A 19398-nucleotide genomic window follows, 5' to 3' on the forward strand; every position below is an offset into this window, starting at 1 on the left:
AATCTCAACTGAAGATGGTGCTTAAGGGTGGGCAGAGAACACTGTGGGCCTCTGCCACACAAGCCAAGAAAGTGAAACAAGCCACATCCTACAGGGCTCTGTATGCCATGTCACTGAGGCTGGACTTGATCTTTCAGGGGAAGGAAAGGCCCTGCTGTGTTCTGAGCAGCAGGCATGATTAGATTTTCAGGCTGGAACATTAACCCAGTTGAAGTAGGTGATAGGTACTTCATCTACGACTGAATGCATAGCTGACAACAGACTGAAGGATGGGACTGGCCCACGTAGGTGACCATAGTGCAGATTGCAGAGATTAAATGTCATTTGTTCTTGCTACTTTGATTCCAAACCAAAGAGGGTCAAAATAAAAACCAACATTTAAAAACAGGTAGTTCTAGGCACCAGTGGCTCATGTTGGTTATCCTAGCTATTCAGAAGCTGAGATCTGAGGATGAAGCCAGCCTGGGCAGGAAAGTTCATAAGACTCTAATTCCAGCTTACCAACTAAAAGCCAGAAGTGGAGCTGTGGCTCAAGTGGTAGAGTACTAGCCTTGTGAGAGCACTAAAAAGGATTCAACCAACGTAGAGCCAATCCAGAAATGTAACATAAAACCCATTTGTAAGGAAATGGAAAGACTAGGAAAAAATCCTATTAAGTGAAGTAAGCCAGGTCCAAAGAAACATAGGCTGCCTGGTTTCCCTCACTTGTAATAATTAGTATATGTCTAGGATAGTTCTAGCAGAGTATCACAATAGCTTCATAATTGTGTACTTATGACTTTATAAAAATGATGCTATACCACCTCACCCCAGTTAGAATGGCTATAATCAAGAACTCTAATTTAAACAACGATGCTGGAGGGGATGTAGACAGACGGGAACCCTACTGCATTGTTGGTGGGAGTGTAAACTTGTTTAACCACTTTGGAAAGTAGTATGGAGGTTCTTCAAAAGACTCCACATAGAGCTTCCCTATGACCCAGCAATCCCACTTTTGGGCATTTACCCAAATGATCACAAACAAGACCATACTAAAGCTACCAGCACAACTGGTTATTGCAGCATTATTTACCATAGCTAAGATATGGAACCAACCCAGATGCCCCTCAGTAGATGAATGGATCCAGAAAATGTGGTATATATACACAATGGAATTCTGTGCCTCCATCAGAAAGAATGACATTGCCCCATTTGTTAGGAAATGGAAAGACTTGGAAAAAATTATATGAAGTGAAGTAAGCCAGGCCCAAAGAAACATAGGTCCCATGGTTTCCCTAACTTACAATAGCTAGTAAACATCTGAGACAAGCAGAAAAGGTCAGATAAGATGATGTTAAGTGAAATTAACCCCAAGATAAGAACGAAAGTGGTTTTTTCTTTGTTGTTATTGTTTCTAACGTATTTATAAGGTACCATGTAATTTTTTTGTTGCTTTGTATGTCCCTCCCCCACAGTATAACCCCTGTTTTCACTGTATTTGATGTTGGTATAATTTGGGGAGTGGAAGGAAAAAAGCAAATTGTTTAAATAGAGATACAGGCTGACCCATTGCAACAATGAGATGTATAAAACGCTACGCTGAAAAACCAACTTTACAATTTAGGTGGGCGGAGGGTCGGGGGTAATGTAGTAGGGGAGATGGGAGGGAAGGGATGGTAGGGGAAAAACAAAGGAGGGGGCAACAATGCTTGATAAGAAATGTACTCATTACCTTGCTCATGTGATTGTAATCTCTCTGTACAGTATTTTCACAATTAAAAAAACTTATTTAAAAAAGTAAAAATAAAAAATAAAAATGATGCTAATCAAAATGAACTACAAGATATGGAAACAAGAGGGTTCTTTTGTGGAGGTTTTTTCCTTAGTGTACTGTATGCAGTTATTTCTTTTTTCTTTTGTTCCCCCCCCCTTTGGTTTACCCCTTGTTGTAACTGTTTTTAATTTGTATTGTATATAAGTTTATCTGATTCAGGGATGGGAAGGGGAATCACAGAAATGGTGAGACAAAGGGTAAACTAATGCAACAATGATACTCACTAGACACTATGTTAGAAATGAACTTTACAACTTGGAGGGGTGAGAGTCAGAGGGAGGAAAGGAGGGAGAAAATGAGGGAGGGGGTTCATAAAGAAATATACTCATTACCTTACTTATGTAACTGTAACTATAACCCCTCTGTACATCACCTTTACAATAAAACAAGAAAGAGAAAAAAACTATTTGTGGCCAGATCCTGCAACAGGAGCACTTCATTAGGACTTTCTCACATCAGAAAGCTGTTAAGTATGATAGGGAGCATTTGTGTGTGAGTATATATGATGAAATTCTACTGTCAAAAAACAATCTGGGCTGCCAATGTGGAGGTGGAGACTTTCCCTCATTTGAAATCTACAATCACATGTAAATGAGCGTAATGCAGAAAGTGTGAGAAAGGCAGAAGCAGTTATCTCTTTAGTACTACTGAGATCCTTTTTTGTGTTTGTGATCTGTGCGTGCCAACACTACAATCGTGTTCTTTCCAAAAATGAAAAGACATTTTTAATGATGCATTTTGAGTAGAAAAACTGAAAGGGATATTGTCAATCTGCTATGTATTTATGACACTCAAAATCTCAGGCTTGCTTTCACAAACATGTATCAATGAAAAAAATGGGGGAAAACAACACTGCAAACTTCCCTCTGTATGTGCGTGCTCGTACTAGCATATGCACATGCTAGTACTAGGGCTCGAACTCAGGGACTGGGCACTGAGCTTTTATGTTCAAGGCTAGTGCTCTACCACTTGAGCCACACCTCCACTTCCAGATTTAGGTAGTTAATTGGAAATAATAGTCTCAAAGAGTTTCCTGCTGAGGCTGGTTTCAAAACTCAACACTCAGTTCTTAGTCTTCTGAGTAGCTAGGATTAAGATACGATCCACTGGTGTCTGGCTTAACACTGCAAATTTGAGGGCTGTGGGAGGAGACCTGAAAGAAGAGATGCACAATTCTGGTTCACACTGAGTTCGTACAACCCAAATACCAGAGCTCCCTGTTTTCATCTGCTGATACAGAAATTTCTCAAAAGATAAAGGGAAGGTAATTTTCATTCTCCCTGAAATCTCTTCCAGTCCCCTTATTGTTTATGAAGACAAATGGCATGACTTTTTAGGGACAAAGTGCATGCCAGGATTTTCATGAAGTAACTATTTGACTTACTCTCCAGTCTCTTTCCTGTTGAAAATATAGAGTTCTAAGTGAGGTAAGGTGGTTCCAGACTGTGATCCTATCTACTTGGGAGACAGAAACCAAGGGATCATGGTTTAAAACCAAGCCCAGACATAAAAATTCACAGCACTCCATCTCAACTTAAGGCTGGATATGGTAGTACACACACCTGTTATCCAAACTACAGCCAAAGCACAATGGCTGGGTAGAAGGGTTGGCACCTGTCATCCCTAGCAATATTTAGAAGGATCATAGACCAGGCCAGCCCAGACATAAAACAAAACCCTAGACTGAAAATAACCAAGGCAAAAAGGGCTATGGAATGTGGTTCAAGTGAGGGAGCATCTGCTTAGCCTAAGGGTTTGAGTCCAACCTTCCACACCAGCAACACAAAACAAAAACCAGACTTTAGGTCCCCTCACAGAAATTCTGATGCTGTCAGTCAGGAATGGGCTTGGGACTCTGTATTTTCTCAAAGTTCCACCAATCCTCGGCCAGGTTTGTAAACCATGAACAGAAGCCTGCTCTCAGACTTGACAAATGGCAGTCATAGCTGTCAGGGTACTTCAGAATTTCTGCAACATGGACTTCACATGAGCTGCCCCCCTGGATCCTGACAGGTCAAGTGCTTGTCAATCATTTCCATCTCACAGCAGGGAAAATGGGTCATTAGCCACAGTGCCAGAGCTCAGATCAGCTGCCACATGCTGGGCCTCTTGCACCTCCCCCACCATTTCAGCCTCAGCCCGGAGTTTCTGAGCACAGCTGACCTCCAACCTGACTGACTACAGGCTCACTTCATGGCACTGGGCAAGCAACCTCTAACCATGGGCACCTGAGCACTGGCTGGGTGTGGCCTCAAAGACCCTCTGCATCCCAAGCAGCCTTTGCACTATGAAAGAGCTAAAAAAAAAAACCACATTCATAAATTTGTATAACACACAGCTCGAGCACTCAGAACTAATTTCAATTTAAAACTGCAATGAGAAAGTGTCTGGAGAGGAAGAAAGAAAACAAATGTATTTCACCAAACCCACCTCTACAAAGAAAGCAATGTTCCTGCCCTAGCTATTAATTTCCATACTGTTCTGTTGGAAGTTAATTACTTTATTTCAATGCATAAATCTAAATTTGTGGTTGATATAATTTACTAGATCATAGAAATAGGAATAGGATCCCATGTAATCAGAAAAAGTCATGAGCAAGAGTGTTTGTGTATTTGTGTGTGTGTGTGTGTGTGTGTGTGTGTGTGTGTGTGTGTGTGTGCAGATGAGCACTGGCAGCAGACGAAGAAGGCAGGCAGGGCAGGGGACTGAAACCTCTTTTGGTTTGGAATAGGCTTCTGTATTTCAGCCTGGATAGCCAGGTTCTGGCAGGAAAGGATGGCTCACAAATTAGCCATCAAATTACAGATGTTCCTGACAGAGGAAGCTCTCTAATATTTGGATGTAGGGGACAACTAATTATGATCCATAGACAAGAAACATACATGACCCATTTTAGTCTGACTCTCAAGCTAAGAATGCTTTGTGGATTTCTAAAGGACTGGAAAAATCAGAAGACTATTTTGACATGAATAGCATATGAAATTCCTGTTTCAGTATCCCTTGGTAGAATTCTGCAGGCATGAATCATATTGATTCATATTTGTGTGCTGTGTATGACTGTTTTCACATTTAAAAACAAAACAAAAACAGAGTTAGGTTGTTGGGACAAGAGTCCAGATGATCCTGAAACACCTACTGTCTTCCACTTCAAAGAAAAAGTTTGTCAACCTCTGCTTTAGAGCAGAGAGCTGAGGAGCTGTTAGACTGCTTCCGAACAACTAGCTCTCCTCTAGCTTTGTACTTAATGCTGCATTTAAAAATCATCTCAAATGATTTTTAAGTCCAGTATTTCGTCTTTGATACTGACCCATAAATCTGTAATCTCTGCCTGACTGTGCCATGAATGAAGACATTGCTGTGGCTCCCTAGGGTGGAAGAGGGCTTCTGCATGTTCAATTGCACCCTTAGAGTGATGGATGAATAAAGAGAGGCAGCCAAGCATGCTAATCCAGGAGGGCCCACTAACATGGCTGTATCTGAGTCTCCTTTCACTGAGGAATGGGTAGCTGTAGCCTGTCAACAAATACCTCTAGCAGTCTTGCCATCTTCCTAGCATCAATATACAAAAGTCAAACATGTAATGCGTAAAGCATAATTCAAAGTAGGAGGGTGGGCAGCCTGTCAAAGTGCAGACAATTCTATCCATTGCCATCAGCCTAATTTTGGCCATCTCTGAAGGAAACACAAATTATCAAGCATTTGCTATTGTTGCACTAGTCAGCTAATTCAATTGTCAGAATGTTTTAAACCCTGTAATTTGGACAGGAAAGAGGGAGAGACTTACTCTTCTGAACTGCATGTTAGACTATTCTATGTCCTGTAGCTTGCTTGAGGGTAGAAACTAGAAAATCTTCTCCCTTAGGAAATTCATGTTTGTAAATATCCTAGAAAACCAAACAAGTAGCAAAATGGTTTAGAATAAAAATAACCAGTTGCTGTGCTGGTGGTTTATGCCTGTAATCCTAGCTACTCAGAAGGCTGAGATCTGAGGATTGTGGTTCAAAGCCAGCCCAGGTAGGAAAGTCCATGAGACTCTTCTCTGCAATTAGCCACCTGAAAACCAGGAGTGGAGTTGTGGCTCAAAGTGGAAGAACATTAGCCTTGAGCGAAAGAGCTCAGGGACAGAACCCAGGCCTTGAGTTCAAGCCCCACAACCACCAAAAACAAAAATCCAAAACAACAACAAAAATGCAGTGGTTTATTATAAACATTGTAACATATATTCTAATTTGTAACTTTATCATACACACTGATTGTTGGTTTAACTCTTAGAATACTTTATTCACCATTTAAACTACACATAATCAAGCCCTCTTACCTAGTAGGGTTTTTTTGTTTTGTTTTGTTTTTAGTTTTTATTTGTCAGATATAGGGCTGAAATCGGGGCCTGAGCACTGTCCCTGAGCTCTTTTGCTCAAGTCTAGCACTCTATCAAATTTGAGCCACATGTCCACTTCTGGTTTTTGAGCGGTTAACTGGAGATAAGAGTCTCACAGGGACTTTTCTGCCCAGGCTGACTTCAAACCACGATCCTTATATCTCAGCCTCCAGAGCAGCTAGGATTACAGGTGTGAGCCATCAGTGCCAGGCGCCCAGTAGTTTTATTTAAACCTTTAAGCCTTATAGTTTTATAATGTAACTAGTCTTTAGACTCCAAAGTAATAAGATAGGTGCCCTTAAACTGAATAACTTTGTGAACTTATTTCCCTGTTGGAAACTTGAATACATTTGGACAAACCATTACAGCATCTGGTTTTTCTAACTCTGCTGCTGCAGGTGCTTGTATACAATGCTGTCGTTCCCCAAGCCCCAGTTTCTACCTGAAGAAACAGGGTGAAAGCCACTACTTCAAATTTGGTTTTGACTCCATAAATTATACACTTCATTAGTTCAATATTACAACATGTAAATCATCCTTCAATAAAGGTATTTAAAATTTTAAATTAAAATATAGTTAAAGGGCTGGGAAGGTGGCTCAGTGGTAGAGCGCTTGCCTTGTATGCCTGAGGCCCTGGGTTTGATTCCTCAGCACCACATAAGCAAAAAGAAAAAAAAAAGTCAGAAGTGGCGCTGTGGCTCAAGTGGTAGAGCGCTAGCCTTGAGCTGAAGAGCTGAGGGACAGTGCCCAGGCCCAGAGTTCAGGCCACATGGCCGGACCAATAAATAAATAAAATAAAATATAGTTAAGAGAGAAAGCCAGGGACAAGAAACATCAGTGAGAGAAAGCAAGACAGAACTGTCTGCAGATTGAAGAGTATGATTGCAAGCATGCTATCTGAGAAGAAACTGGGAAGGCTGAGAAAAGTAGACCAGGCTTGAGAGAAGAAATGGCACTTTAAGGGTATACTCAGGGGTATGTCCTACTTAAAATCATCTTCGTAGGGCCAGAGATATAGCTTAGTGGTACAGCATTTGCCTGGCATATGTGAAGCCCTGAGTACAATCCCCAGAACTGCACACAGATTTGTGCACACTCACACAAAGGTCAAGTCATCTTACCAAATCCCCCTAATACCATGACTCCTCTCCCCTGTCCCATAAAGTTCATCATCTTTTCTCTAGGCAGTGTTTTTGACATGCTTTCACCAATGAACTCATCATGTTACATAGTAAACATTTGATGAAAAGTCTGTTCCTGGCTAAACTGTGAGCTCCTGGAGCTGAGTGGCTATGTATTTTGGCAGCCCTGTTCCCTAACTCATCCCAAGGGCTCAAGAATGTTAGATGAATGAACCTGAATAATGCTTACTGAAAAAAGAACAAGCAAGCTAGTTTTGAAGAATCCATGAAGCCATAAGTATATGTGTACATGTAAAATGTATATATACGTAAATATAAATATATCTTTATATATATTTGTATATGCACATACATATTCATGTATATATACTGTGTTCTGAACAAGGTAAGCATTAAGTAATGATTCATATTCATTATTCATTTAATGAATAATGGAAATTAATAATTAAATTCACTTAATTCATAATAATGAAATTTTCATTTTCCATTATTACCAAAATATGTCAAGCGCCATGCTACAAAAAGAAGTCTATTTTAAAGCAGCATTCATCTACAAAACAAAGATGTTCCAAAAGCATGGGAAATAAGTAAAACTAATTTTAGATGGTCCTTTGCCCTATCATCAAGGCTTCTGTGCTCAGATATGGGCCGGATTCCAAAAGGCCTCACAGAGCTATCCACAGTAGAGATCCGAATCCTCCACATCTGCAGAGCTGCCATCCTGCACTCATGTGGACTTATGGGCTTGTTGAGTTTACTGAGGACTCATTCAAGATTCTACTTTCACTGAGAAAAGATAAGAGATACAGAGCCACAACAAGTAAAAGCAAGAGATAATAGTTACATTTTCCTCCTCACCAAAACAAACCCCAGCATATCAAGGAACTGATGAACTATTTATGTAGCTGGTCCCAAATGAGATGTTTTTCATTGGTTCAATAGATAATTATTGAGCTCCTGCTATGGGCCTACTATTACAGTAGATGATAGGTACATCAAATAACAAAATATTTAAGCATGTTCAAGGAAAAGGTAGAGTGGCCCTATTAAATATCAAGACTTACTCTAAGAATAACTAAGTATAGATTAACAGCCTATAGATTCAGCCATATTTAGAAATATGATAAATGCCAAGAGTGTGTTGTACATTGGAGGGGAAAGATGAGGAATTAAGTGTTTCTGAATCTCTATCTTAGTTAATATATGAAATTTAATTCTAAGATGGTTAATGGCCTAAACAGTAAGGGGGAAAAGATAAAAACTGATGAGTAAACATAGGTAAGTAGGGTGCTGATCGCCCATGCTTGTAATTCTAGCTACTCAGGAGGCTGAGATCTGAGGATTGAGGTTTGAAGCCAGCCTTGGTGGGAAAGTCTGTGAAAGTCTTATCTCTAATTAAGCACCAAAAATGCAGAAGTAAAGCTGTGGCTCAAGTGGTAGAGCATTAGCCTTGAACACAAAAGCTCAGGCATAGCAAACAGGCCCTAAGTTCAAGCCTCAGGGCCAGCAAAAAAAAAAAGTTATGTATTCTTTTGGTCTGGCTTAAGCTCTGGGTTGCACAGACAGTGATTTATTCCTTTTTGTAGCTGATATATTTCATCTCATAAATATAATATACCCCAGTTTATCTTAATGTTTGTATATTTAAGTTATGGTAAGTACATGATGTCAATGTATTTTCTTTACTCTTTTTTAATATGTTAGATATCCACCTGTCTAAGTATAGGTCATAGACTGCTAGAGATTTTCTAAGGTCTATACTCAAGGATGAAGCATCCTGGATGTAGGTTCTGTACCCTGTCACCCAGACTACACAGAGCAGATGCCAGTTTCTGGCTGTAAAATCAAGAACCTGTGTCTTCACAAGCTTCTCTAGAGAATCTCAAGAACAACACATTTTATAAGCCCTTGATTACAAAGACATCCTCTAGGCAGTGTCCCATAGCTCCAAGGGCTTTGATCAAAATCACCTACACAACAGTAACTCATAACCTTATCAATTTACTTTTTAAAAAATTTTTTTGGGTCCAGTTGTGGGGCCTGAACTCTGGGTCTGGGTGCTGTCCCTCAGCTCTTCAGCTCAAGGCTAGCGCTCTACCACTTGAGCCACAGCGCCACTTCCGGCTTTTTTCTTTTTGCTTATGTGGTGCTGAGGAATCAAACCCAGGGCCTCATGCATGCAAGGCAAGCGCTCTACCACTGAGCCACCTTCCCAGCCCGACCTTATCAATTTAAAGAAAACTTTCTTCTAAACTGCAGACCTTAATATCCATCTGGCTACCCAAGTGACTGGAAGCTATCTGTAACTCAAACTGTACTGGTTTTGCCTCTAGTGTTTGTGTCTCAATTCACAGCACCACCACACACACACTAGTGCCAAGCCAGAAACCTGACAGTCATTCTTCATCCTCTCCTCCCTTTTCTCCCATCCTCCCTTATCCATCAAGTCCTTCCGAATCTACAGCCCAAATGCCTCCTGAATACAATGTTTCTCTCTGGTCTCCTAACCACCTCCCTCTTCCAGGCCATCTTGACTGCTTCCCAGCTGGTCTTCCCTCCTCTAATCTTGCCCTCCCCCTCCCCCCTTACCCCGCTACCCCTTTGGAAACAAATATTTTGGCAATGCTGTGCCAAAATATTCTACCTAGAATAAAATCTTCTACCTAGAAAATCTTCTACCTAGAATAAACTCTTCTTCCCCTTTCTCTGGTTGCCCTTTTCTTCGGGTTTCAGATCAACTTTTATATCCTTCTAGAAAGTGTTTACAAATAAGCAACAGTATCTACAGCACAATTCTTAATCTTGTTTATCTTTAGGAAAAACTGCACACTCCCTGAGAAGGTTGTACAGAGCTTGCTCACACACAGTGGGCTACCAGGGCAGGAACGGAAGGCGATTTTAAATGTTTCATGAGTGTTAGCACATTACATTTTGTCTACATATACACTATACCTATGAAACGACACCAGCTTCTTCCTTTACCTTGGAGATAAGCATGACTTTAACCTCAGGGAGTGAGATGTCATTTGCAATGCTTGTGTTCTATTCTCTCGCTGTGTTGGCAAGCAGTGTCATGGGTTAGCTCAGCAAAAGAAGCAAGAGACAGCAAGACACAGAGCCAGCCAGCTTGATTTTTCAAATTAAAAAAAAAAGTCCTATGTATTTTTCAAAAGCGTTTCAGCTCATTTGGGAGAGAGGCACAATGCCTGAAACCTTGTTAGGATGGCCATAATTGAAATAGAAAGGCTTTTGGTGCACAGGCTGAAAGTCTCGATTCTCTATGTGCTGGGATTTTCCGTCTAAATCACAGCAGGGTATTCACGGCTGCTGCAGGAGGCTGCCTGTGAGCCTGCCAGCAGTTCACCCAGAGCAGGAGCACTCATCCCACTTGTGTGTGTGTGTGTGTGTGTGTGTGTGTGTGTATGTGTGTTGGCACTGAGACTTGAACTCAGGGCCTAGGTGCTGTCCCTTAGCTTTTTGCTCAAGGCTGGTGGTCTATCACTTGAGCTACACCTGCACTTCCATTTTCATATTGCTTTGTTTTTGCTGATTAATTAAAGAAATGGGCAGGCCTTCCCTGCTCAGGCTGGCTTTGAACTTCAATCCTCAGATCTCAGCCTCCCAAGTAGGTAGGATTACAGGCCTGAGCCACCACCAGCACTGGCTCATCCCACTGTTTTGGCATAAACATTAAGAACCCAGATTCTTGTGCCAGAATGCCTAGTTTAAAGTTCCTGCTAAATCCAATTTATTAATGGTGGTATGCCAGGCAAATTATTTAGCCATTAGTGTCTGGCTTCCAAACTGAAAATGGAAGTAAAGCAGCACCTGTTTCATAGGTTTATGGTGAGAATGGTTACTCACATGAGGAAGTGCTCAAAAAACCCTCCTATTCTTATTATGAGCCATGTTTAGAGGCACAGCACTAAGTCTGAAGAAGGGATGTAAAATAGAATCAAGATGAGAGAAGCAAAATAACTTGCTGTGTAATAATAATAATAATTAAACAGTTTCACAGACTCTACTCAGACCTCAGGAAAACTCTTCACTACAAGTTAACCTGTCCAGTCACAGATAGTAAAGATGTGAATTCAGGAAGCTAAGTCTCCCCAGATCAATTTTGAACCATAAAGAAATATGGCCTCCTAGCTTTACATCTTCCCCTTTGTCAAGTGAAATGCCTGGCCTATAAAGGAGAAAAGGGAGCAAAGGATGTACGGAATGCAAGGCAAGGAAGTATAAACAAAATAAACCAGACCTGTCTCCTTCCTTGACTTAAAAGAGGCCAAGCGACACACGTTTCCCTTTATCATCCTTTCACAGTCAGGAAGGGACCTGCTGTCTTTGTAGACACTTTTCTTTGAATTCAGTAGGCCAGAATCAAAACCATTGTTAAAGACTTCAACAGGCTGACAGATCCTTCTCACCCAGTAAGACCAAATGTGATACAGAAACACAGGACACGAAATATGAGGTACACTGGAGTCAGGCTGGCAAAGAATTCAAAGTCTAGCTCGGCTCTGTCACATCAGAAGACTTAACCTTCAGAGCAACCCTTTTTATCATCTGCAAAATGGGAATAAGACCATCTTCCTCTCTGTGGATAAACTACTTTGATTCAGTTCCTGAGAAGAAATAGGAGATAGGCACTCTTGCTTGGGCTGGTGAGAAGCTAAACTGGTCCCATCTTTAGAGAGGCCATTTGATAATACCTCTCTTTTCTTTCATCTGACAGGCTTACACAGCATTTAAAATGCGCCAGGAAAGTAGAAGAAAGCAAGGGAAGGGCATACTTGTATAGGGGAAGGGAAGAGAAAATGACTGATTATTTTTTTTTGGGTCCGGTCGTGGGGCCTGAACTCTGGGCCTGGGCGCTGTCCCTCAGCTCTTCAGCTCAAGGCTAGCGCTCTACCACTTGAGCCACAGCGCCACTTCCGGCTTTTTTCTGTTTGCTTATGTGGTGCTGAGGAATCGAACCCAGGGCCTCGAGCATGCAAGGCAAGCACTCTACCACTGAGCCACCTTCCCAGCCCATGACTGATTATTTGGAAGGACACAAGAAATGGGGTTAGCATCAATGACATTGGAAAGGAAATCAGCTAGCCTGGCAAGATGACACAATTTTCACTATAAACCTTTTTAAATCTTTTGAAGTTGATATTATACAATTTTTTCGGCTATTAATTTTTAACTTAAAAGTTATTACAAAAATGAAGAGAGATAACAGATGCCTGGCACTAAGAAAGCCTTCATTAAATAGTAGTTGTTATTATAATTCTTTTTCTGCATCTGATCTCTAACTTTTTTTTAACACAAATAAATTTTTAAGGCAACCTGTATTCTCAAACCCCCAGCTTTGCATAGGAAAAAAAAGTCCCATGTTAGACAGAAAAAAAAGAGCAAAACTTTAGCTACATGAAGAGAGGAGAGAGGAGACTTGATGGGGTGGTTTTTCCCAGTTCACATGACACAAGGGTCAAAGCACTAACGATGCGGTAATGCACAAGCCAGACTGTTAGTCCATTTAGGTTGCTAAAACAAAATACCAAAACCTGGGCAACTTATAAACAACAGAAATACATTTCTCACAATCCTGGAAGCAGAGAAGTCCAAGGTTAATAAGGTCTATTGCAGATCTGGAGAATGGTAAGAGCACACATGCTGATGTACAGGTACCTTCTCACGGCTTCACCTCATGCAAGGGACAAGGCAGCTCTCTGGGACGTCTCTTGTAACAGCACTGACCTTCATTTGTGAGGGCTCTGTCTTCATATCCCCATCATTTCCCAAGTTCCCAACCTCTTAACACCTCACCTTGGGAGGTAGAATTTCAAGTCCCAGTGTATGAGGAGACATAATTATCAAGACTATAGAATTTCTCTTCAGAGAAGTCCACCATTTGCACATTTCCTGTGCAGTCTATTCAAAGTCTTTCAAAGGAAAGTCATAATTTTCATTCTTTTATTTATTTAGTTATTTTTAATTGTGAAAATACCATACAGAGGGGTTACAATTACATGGGCAAGGTAATGAATGCATTTCTTATCAAGCATTGTTGCCTCCTCCTTTGTTTCTCCTTCCCATCCCTTCCCATTGTCCCCCTTTCCTCCTCTCCCCCCATGCGCCAAAGTTGTAAAGTTCATTTTCAACATAATATCTTGTTTATCTCATTGTTGCAATGGGTCCACCTGTATCCCTATTTAAACTATTTGTTTTTTCCCTTCCCTTCCACAAATTATACCAACATCAAATACAGTGAAAACAGGGGTCATACCATGGGGGAGGGACATACAAAGCAACAAAGAAATATATTATAAATATGTTGGAACAATAGCAAGAAAGAAAAAAAAACATTTGAGTCCTTATCTTGGGGTTCATTTCGCTTAACATCAACTTATCTAACCATTTCTGCTTGTCTCAGACATATACCAGTTATTGCAAATAAGGGAAACCATGGGACCTATGTTTCTTGGGCCTGGCTTACTTCACTTCATATAATTTTTAGTTCTTTTCCATCTCTACAGTTATATTGATCTGTCACAACTGCACATTTATCATTTGCATCTGCCAAGCTGCTAAATTATCTGCTTCTCTGGAACCACAAAGGGTCTGGGGCAGGGACAAAAATTTGTAGGAAGTAGAGTGTAGTAGCAAGAACCAAGATTTTGGAGACAGATCAACCTAACCCAAATCTTAGCTCCAATGCTCAATTGAACTGTCTTGAACTTATTTCACTGGAAAATTGTGACAGCAGTTACTACTTCATAGGATTCTCATTAATGCTCAATAAATAGTCACTGAAAGTAGCTCTTGTCAGCATCATTGGGGCATTCCAACTGAAACCCAAGCTCCTTCTTCCCCATTTCTCTCACCCTCAGGCTTGTGTGTATGAACACACACACAGAGTTATGGTATGAAGTCCCCACAAGCTCATGTACTAGGGACTTGGTTGCCAGCTGATGGGCTTTGGGATCTTAAGGGTTCAGACCTAATCAATCAATAGACTAATCATTTGATGCGTTCATAGAATGATTGTATTGGGAAGAGGTGAAAAGCTGGGGAGGTAAGGGGGGGAGACCTGGTTGGAGGAAACAGGTAACTGGAGGGGGTGTCCCTGGGAAGTACAGTTTGGCCTTGTGTTCCTTGGCTCTGCTTCCTGGCTGTGATCAGGTAAGTAGTCTCTGCCACATGCTCTCTCACTGCCAGGATACTTTATCTCACCCGTGGGCTTTCCATCAGTGGAACCAAGAACTATTACCTGAAACCTCTGAAACTTTGAGCCACAAGAAAGCCTCCTCCTTTCAACCGTTTCTCTTTGGGATTTCTTCCCATTGATGGAAAGTGTGATTAGGACACAGAGCAACAATGAGCAACCTAAAGTGTGCAAAAGAAGAATCTCATCTCTCCCTTCCTCTTACATTAGTAAGTTCAGTTGACTATCTCTCTACCACACTGCACACAAAGATGGTCTCCTCTCTCCTGCCATCCCATTCCACAATCCACTTTACTCATAGCAGCCCAGAGAACTAGATCCTATCATTCTAGTCCTCCACTTAAGAGTCCTTTAAGTAACAACCCTAAGCATTTAGGCTAAAATCCTAACTTCTCACAATGGCCAACAAAATGCTATGCCTCTCACTTCATTCAGTCTCCACCCTGCACAGTCCACTCTGCTCCAACTCTGTGTCTTCATGCTGTTTCTCAGTATATGTAAACGGTTGCTGCCTGGGAGCCCTGGCACCAATGCTCCTCATCCAAACCTGCACATAGCTGGCTTCTTTTCATCATGCAATTCACGACATGTCAGCTCCTCAGAAATGTGCACCCAAGCTGAAAGGTCTTCCTCCCTCAATTCATTCTCCATCACATTATCTACCAGGGGCCAATTCATAGTTGCACTCATCACTAGCTAACATTATTTGCATATTGTGTTCTGCCCAATTATCAAATTTCTCAACTAGAGTGTAGCCTCCAACAGAACTAAGGCTCTTGGCTGACGTGCTCCCCCCCTGTGCTTTAATGAGCTTAGAACATTGCCTCTATGTAGTATGTAGTAGTTGCTTAATACATGCCAATGGCTGAACTCCAGTCCCAGGGATTCCCGTTGAAAGGGGAGGAAGTGGAAGTCGGGGAATCTGCATTTCTAGCTGACATCCATTTCTTTTCTCCCGAGACAGGTGATAGGAAAATCACATTTTAACTCCCCTCTCTGGATGTTGAAGAGCCCTCTAACTCAGCATATTTAGGCCCAATGATTGTATTCAGGATGCTTTCCTTAACTACCCTGGTGATGCTAAGGGTAAAAGGGATGTTACTAACCCTTGAATTTAGAATCCAAACCAGTAACCTACCAAGGCCACTTTCCATGCAACTGCTCCACCAATGCAGGGCATGCTAAACTAGATGTCCAGCCTGATTGGAATCTTGTCTGCCCCAGAAACACCCAAGCAGGCTTGGACTCGCTCCAAAGGTAAGCCAGGTAAATTTCCATGTCAGCTCACCAACAGAATTCCAAAGACAACCAGAAGCCAATTCATAGCGCTTGCACTATCCACACTCCAAATATTCCTTTCCCAACACACTGAAGACTCCTCCCAGCACCACTAAAACAAACAAACAAACAAAAAAATCCACCAAACCAACCAACCAACCAACCAACAACAACAAAACCAGACCTGAGTTCCCTTTTAGGCAACCCAGGAGCTGAGGGACAGACATTCGGGAAACAACCAAAGCAATCTATAAACCAAACCCGAAATGCCCGGGCCCTGCTGGAAGACAGGCCTGCTCTGTTCTTAGCATTTCTGTTCAGCTTTATCTTTAAATCACCTTCAACTCCTTCCTCAGCACCTCATCTGTCCTCAGGGTTGTCTCCTGAGAGGACCTTAGTGGATTTGCTCCACTCTCCCTCTGCACCCTACATTTGATGACAGCCGCCTCCACCTCAAGTGAGAATGGCTGGTGGCACCCCGGGAACAGGTCACCTACCCAGGCACCCACACTTCCCGCGCCTGTTAGCATGGGCCAGGTAAGAGGCCTGCGTTGGGACAGCCAGGCTCTCCTCCAGGGCTGACTTTGGGCAGTCCCAGACTCCCAGGCCGTCCCTTAAGGTAGAAGGAGCCTAGCAACCCGAGTCTTTCTTTCCCTTTGCCCGGGCTGGGCTTTGGCAGGGCTGGGCTCGGAACCTCCCACCTGCTGTTGAGGAAGTGCGGGCCTGGGGGACGCCGCCCGAGGGACATCGCGTGGTGCCTGCCACCCCCCACCCCCGCGTCCCACCTCCGGCAGTCCCGCCGCACCCCGGGTCTGTAGTCCTTCTAACCCCGACCTCAGCTGGCTCTGGGGTGGGTGCCCAGAGAGCGCAACGGACGCGCCGTAAACTTTACGGGGCTCGCGGGGAAGGAGCGTCGCTTCGCCGCGGGGGGAAGCGAGCCGAGGGGCGTCGGGGGGCGGGGTCCCCGAGGCAGGGGCGCCAGCGCAGCCCCCTCCCCGCCCCCCCAGTCCATCGGTCCCGGTGGCCTGGGGTTCGGACCCTCGAGCGTCTCCGCGGTGCGCAGAGAGGATGGCCGCGGGGCACGCCCCCCTCCTCGGCGCCCCCCAAACTCTCCCAGTTCCGGGGCGCCCCAGTTTTCTCGCCCGGCTCCCCTCACCAGTCCGGTCGCTGGCGGGCGCACTCACCCTCCGCATGGCGTCGGGACCGTCGGCCGGGCCGGCGCGGGGCGAGGTGCGGCCGGCCGGGAGCTCCTGGCTGTCCCCGCCCGCCCGCACACGCGTGCGCCGCGGCCGCCTGGGAGGGGGGGGAGTGAGGGGAGGGGAGGAGGAGGGGAGGGGAGCAGGAGGGGAGGGGAGCAGGAGGGACGGGTGGCGCCCTGGTGGCGGCTGTGGGCACTACCCCCCCCACGCCCTGCTCCCGCTACTTCGCCCCTCTCTTCTTTCTGAGTTCCCCGCCGACCCCGCGTGGGGAGGGTCTCCGGTCCTCCCCCCCCACTCAGCACCGTGAAGCTGGAAAGTTACCGCCGAAAGCCGCGCCCCGTCTGCGGGGGGGGGCAGGTGTGAACTCGCTCACACCCCCTTTAAAAGCACATGGGTTTAACCCATTGGACGTCTCAGCTCTGAGTCCTTCGATTCTTCCCACCCTGCGCTGCAAGTCCAGAGCGCTGTCTGTGCTCAGCGAGGGGAGGGGTCCCCACCTCCATGAACCCTGCGTCAAACGCCTCCCTCCTCCTCCCCTAATTCAAACCACGCGGAGCTCAGAGCTCATCCCTCCAAATGCTAATGGTTCTTGGGGGCGGGGGGAAGGCATGAGGGTTTCTCCAGGGAAGAAACCCGGCCTTTTCCCCCTCTTCTGCTTGGACAGTTGAGCAAAGTAAAGCAAATAGTACAGAAGTCAAGGCAGCCTGAATTGGGTACCGAAAACAAATATCCCTTGTTTGCCAAAGATCGTTTGAAAAGCATACAAGTACACTTAGGTTTCTGAGCGGGCTGTGACAGGTAAGCAGGCAGATAGTGGTGGGAATGCAAAGACTTGGGTGGCAGTAAACACTTGTGATGAATGTCTCAGCTTTTACACTGCCTGACTGCCAAGTATTCTGGCAGATCACAGCCGTCAAAGACACAAACACTCTTGCAAATTTCTAGCTTGATAGAGTGTCAGCAGCATTCAAGACGCCATAATATTGTCCAGACTAAGTCCCTTAATGATCAAATGAATAAAATCTTGTAGTCAAGATTTCTCTTTGGTATTTATCACACCGATAAAGGGAGGAGTGACTGAGCTTGGGCAGATGGAGAGGAAATTAATGAAGCCTGTTACCTCCTCTTTATTTCATTTTATGATCTGCATAACAGTGGGGTTTTCCCATCCCTACATACAAATCTCTTCAGATTGTACTTTGATGTTTTGCTACTGGGGAAAAAATAACAGTTTTAATAAGTATACTTGTGAGCCACGTGCTGTTCCTGGTTTTATTTCTTGCAGCCACATGACCTTATGAAGTAAATATGTGATGATTTTATGTTTTCCCTTAGAGGAAAAACTCAGAAAGGGTAGATAAATCTTGGCATGTCATTTAGACAGCTTACTTACCTAACCCACGCTTTACTACCCTCCTGTGTTCTACTTCGTATACAAGATGCCCCTTGGAAAGGGGTTATTGGAAGTAAAAACATGAGCTCTTGTCATGAATCAGATTAGTCACTTCCATCTCTGGGACTTAGCCTTCCCAACAGTAAAATGAAAACCTGGATTCAGTAGATGCATCAAGAGTCTATCCAAAACTAAAGCACACTACTCCTATGAGAGTATCTTGTGCTCAGCACTGTGGGAAAATCTTAATGTAAAGGCAAAATGTTAGTAGCATCATTAATTTGTTCTACAAAGCAGTGGGGCTTCCTATAGTCCCTACCTTCAATCTTACCTTTCCTCCTCCCCTAATTAATGTTCTTTGTGAATGCAATGTCTAACCCAATCAATGGTAATTTCCTACCAAACTTGAATTAAACCCTGTTGGTTGGGGGAGCAGGGAGGACATCAGTTTCAGTTAAGTAATTTTCAGAATAATCTTCAAGCTATTAGCCTGAACAATTTTTAAACTTCCTTCAGAAACCAAGGCAATTATTCAAGTCCATCAAGTAAATGACAACACCTCAGCTGCTAATGGAACACATTTACATGTCCCATCTGTGGGGATCTTCATGGTTCCAATGTATGGAGAACTTAAGCAACCAATTTAAAAGTGAGACAAGAGCAGATCAGATTCCCTGCTCACCCCCTGCCCCCACCCTGCTTGGGAAAGGGAAACAAAGTGGAAGGAGATCTTTGTTGCATGTTTAAAAGGTCTTGAAAGTATTCCTAGTCTCTCTCTTTTATATTATTATACCCCATTACCCTTCTAAACTCAGATATATCACTGGTTTCCTTGAAAATTATATAATACTGGGGAACACAATACATTTCTTTTTCTTTCTCTTCAATTCCCGCCCCCCCCAAACATGTCCTCAGATTAAACTCTGTACCTCATGTTTGCTAAGCATGAGTTTACCATTTGAGCCACACTCAACCCTGCTTT

At 43.4% G+C, this 19398-nt stretch overlaps 1 protein-coding gene across 2 annotated transcripts in view; it reads right to left on the reverse strand.

The window, feature by feature from the left end:
• Positions 1 to 17104, reverse strand: part of Tmcc3 (transmembrane and coiled-coil domain family 3) — a 249855-nt gene extending 232751 nt beyond the window's left edge. For both annotated transcript variants that reach the window (XM_013021532.1, XM_013021539.1), the window contains exon 1: positions 17009 to 17104. In XM_013021532.1, coding sequence (XP_012876986.1) covers positions 17009 to 17017 — 9 coding nt within the window. In that variant the 5' untranslated portion in view covers positions 17018 to 17104. The remainder of the gene's footprint in view (positions 1 to 17008) is intronic.
• Positions 17105 to 19398: the final 2294 nt, after the last annotated feature.

The sequence above is a fragment of the Dipodomys ordii genome, unplaced genomic scaffold (genome assembly GCF_000151885.1).
Source record: "Dipodomys ordii isolate 6190 unplaced genomic scaffold, Dord_2.0 Scaffold3, whole genome shotgun sequence".
In the NCBI taxonomy this organism is placed as follows: Eukaryota; Metazoa; Chordata; class Mammalia; order Rodentia; family Heteromyidae; genus Dipodomys; species Dipodomys ordii.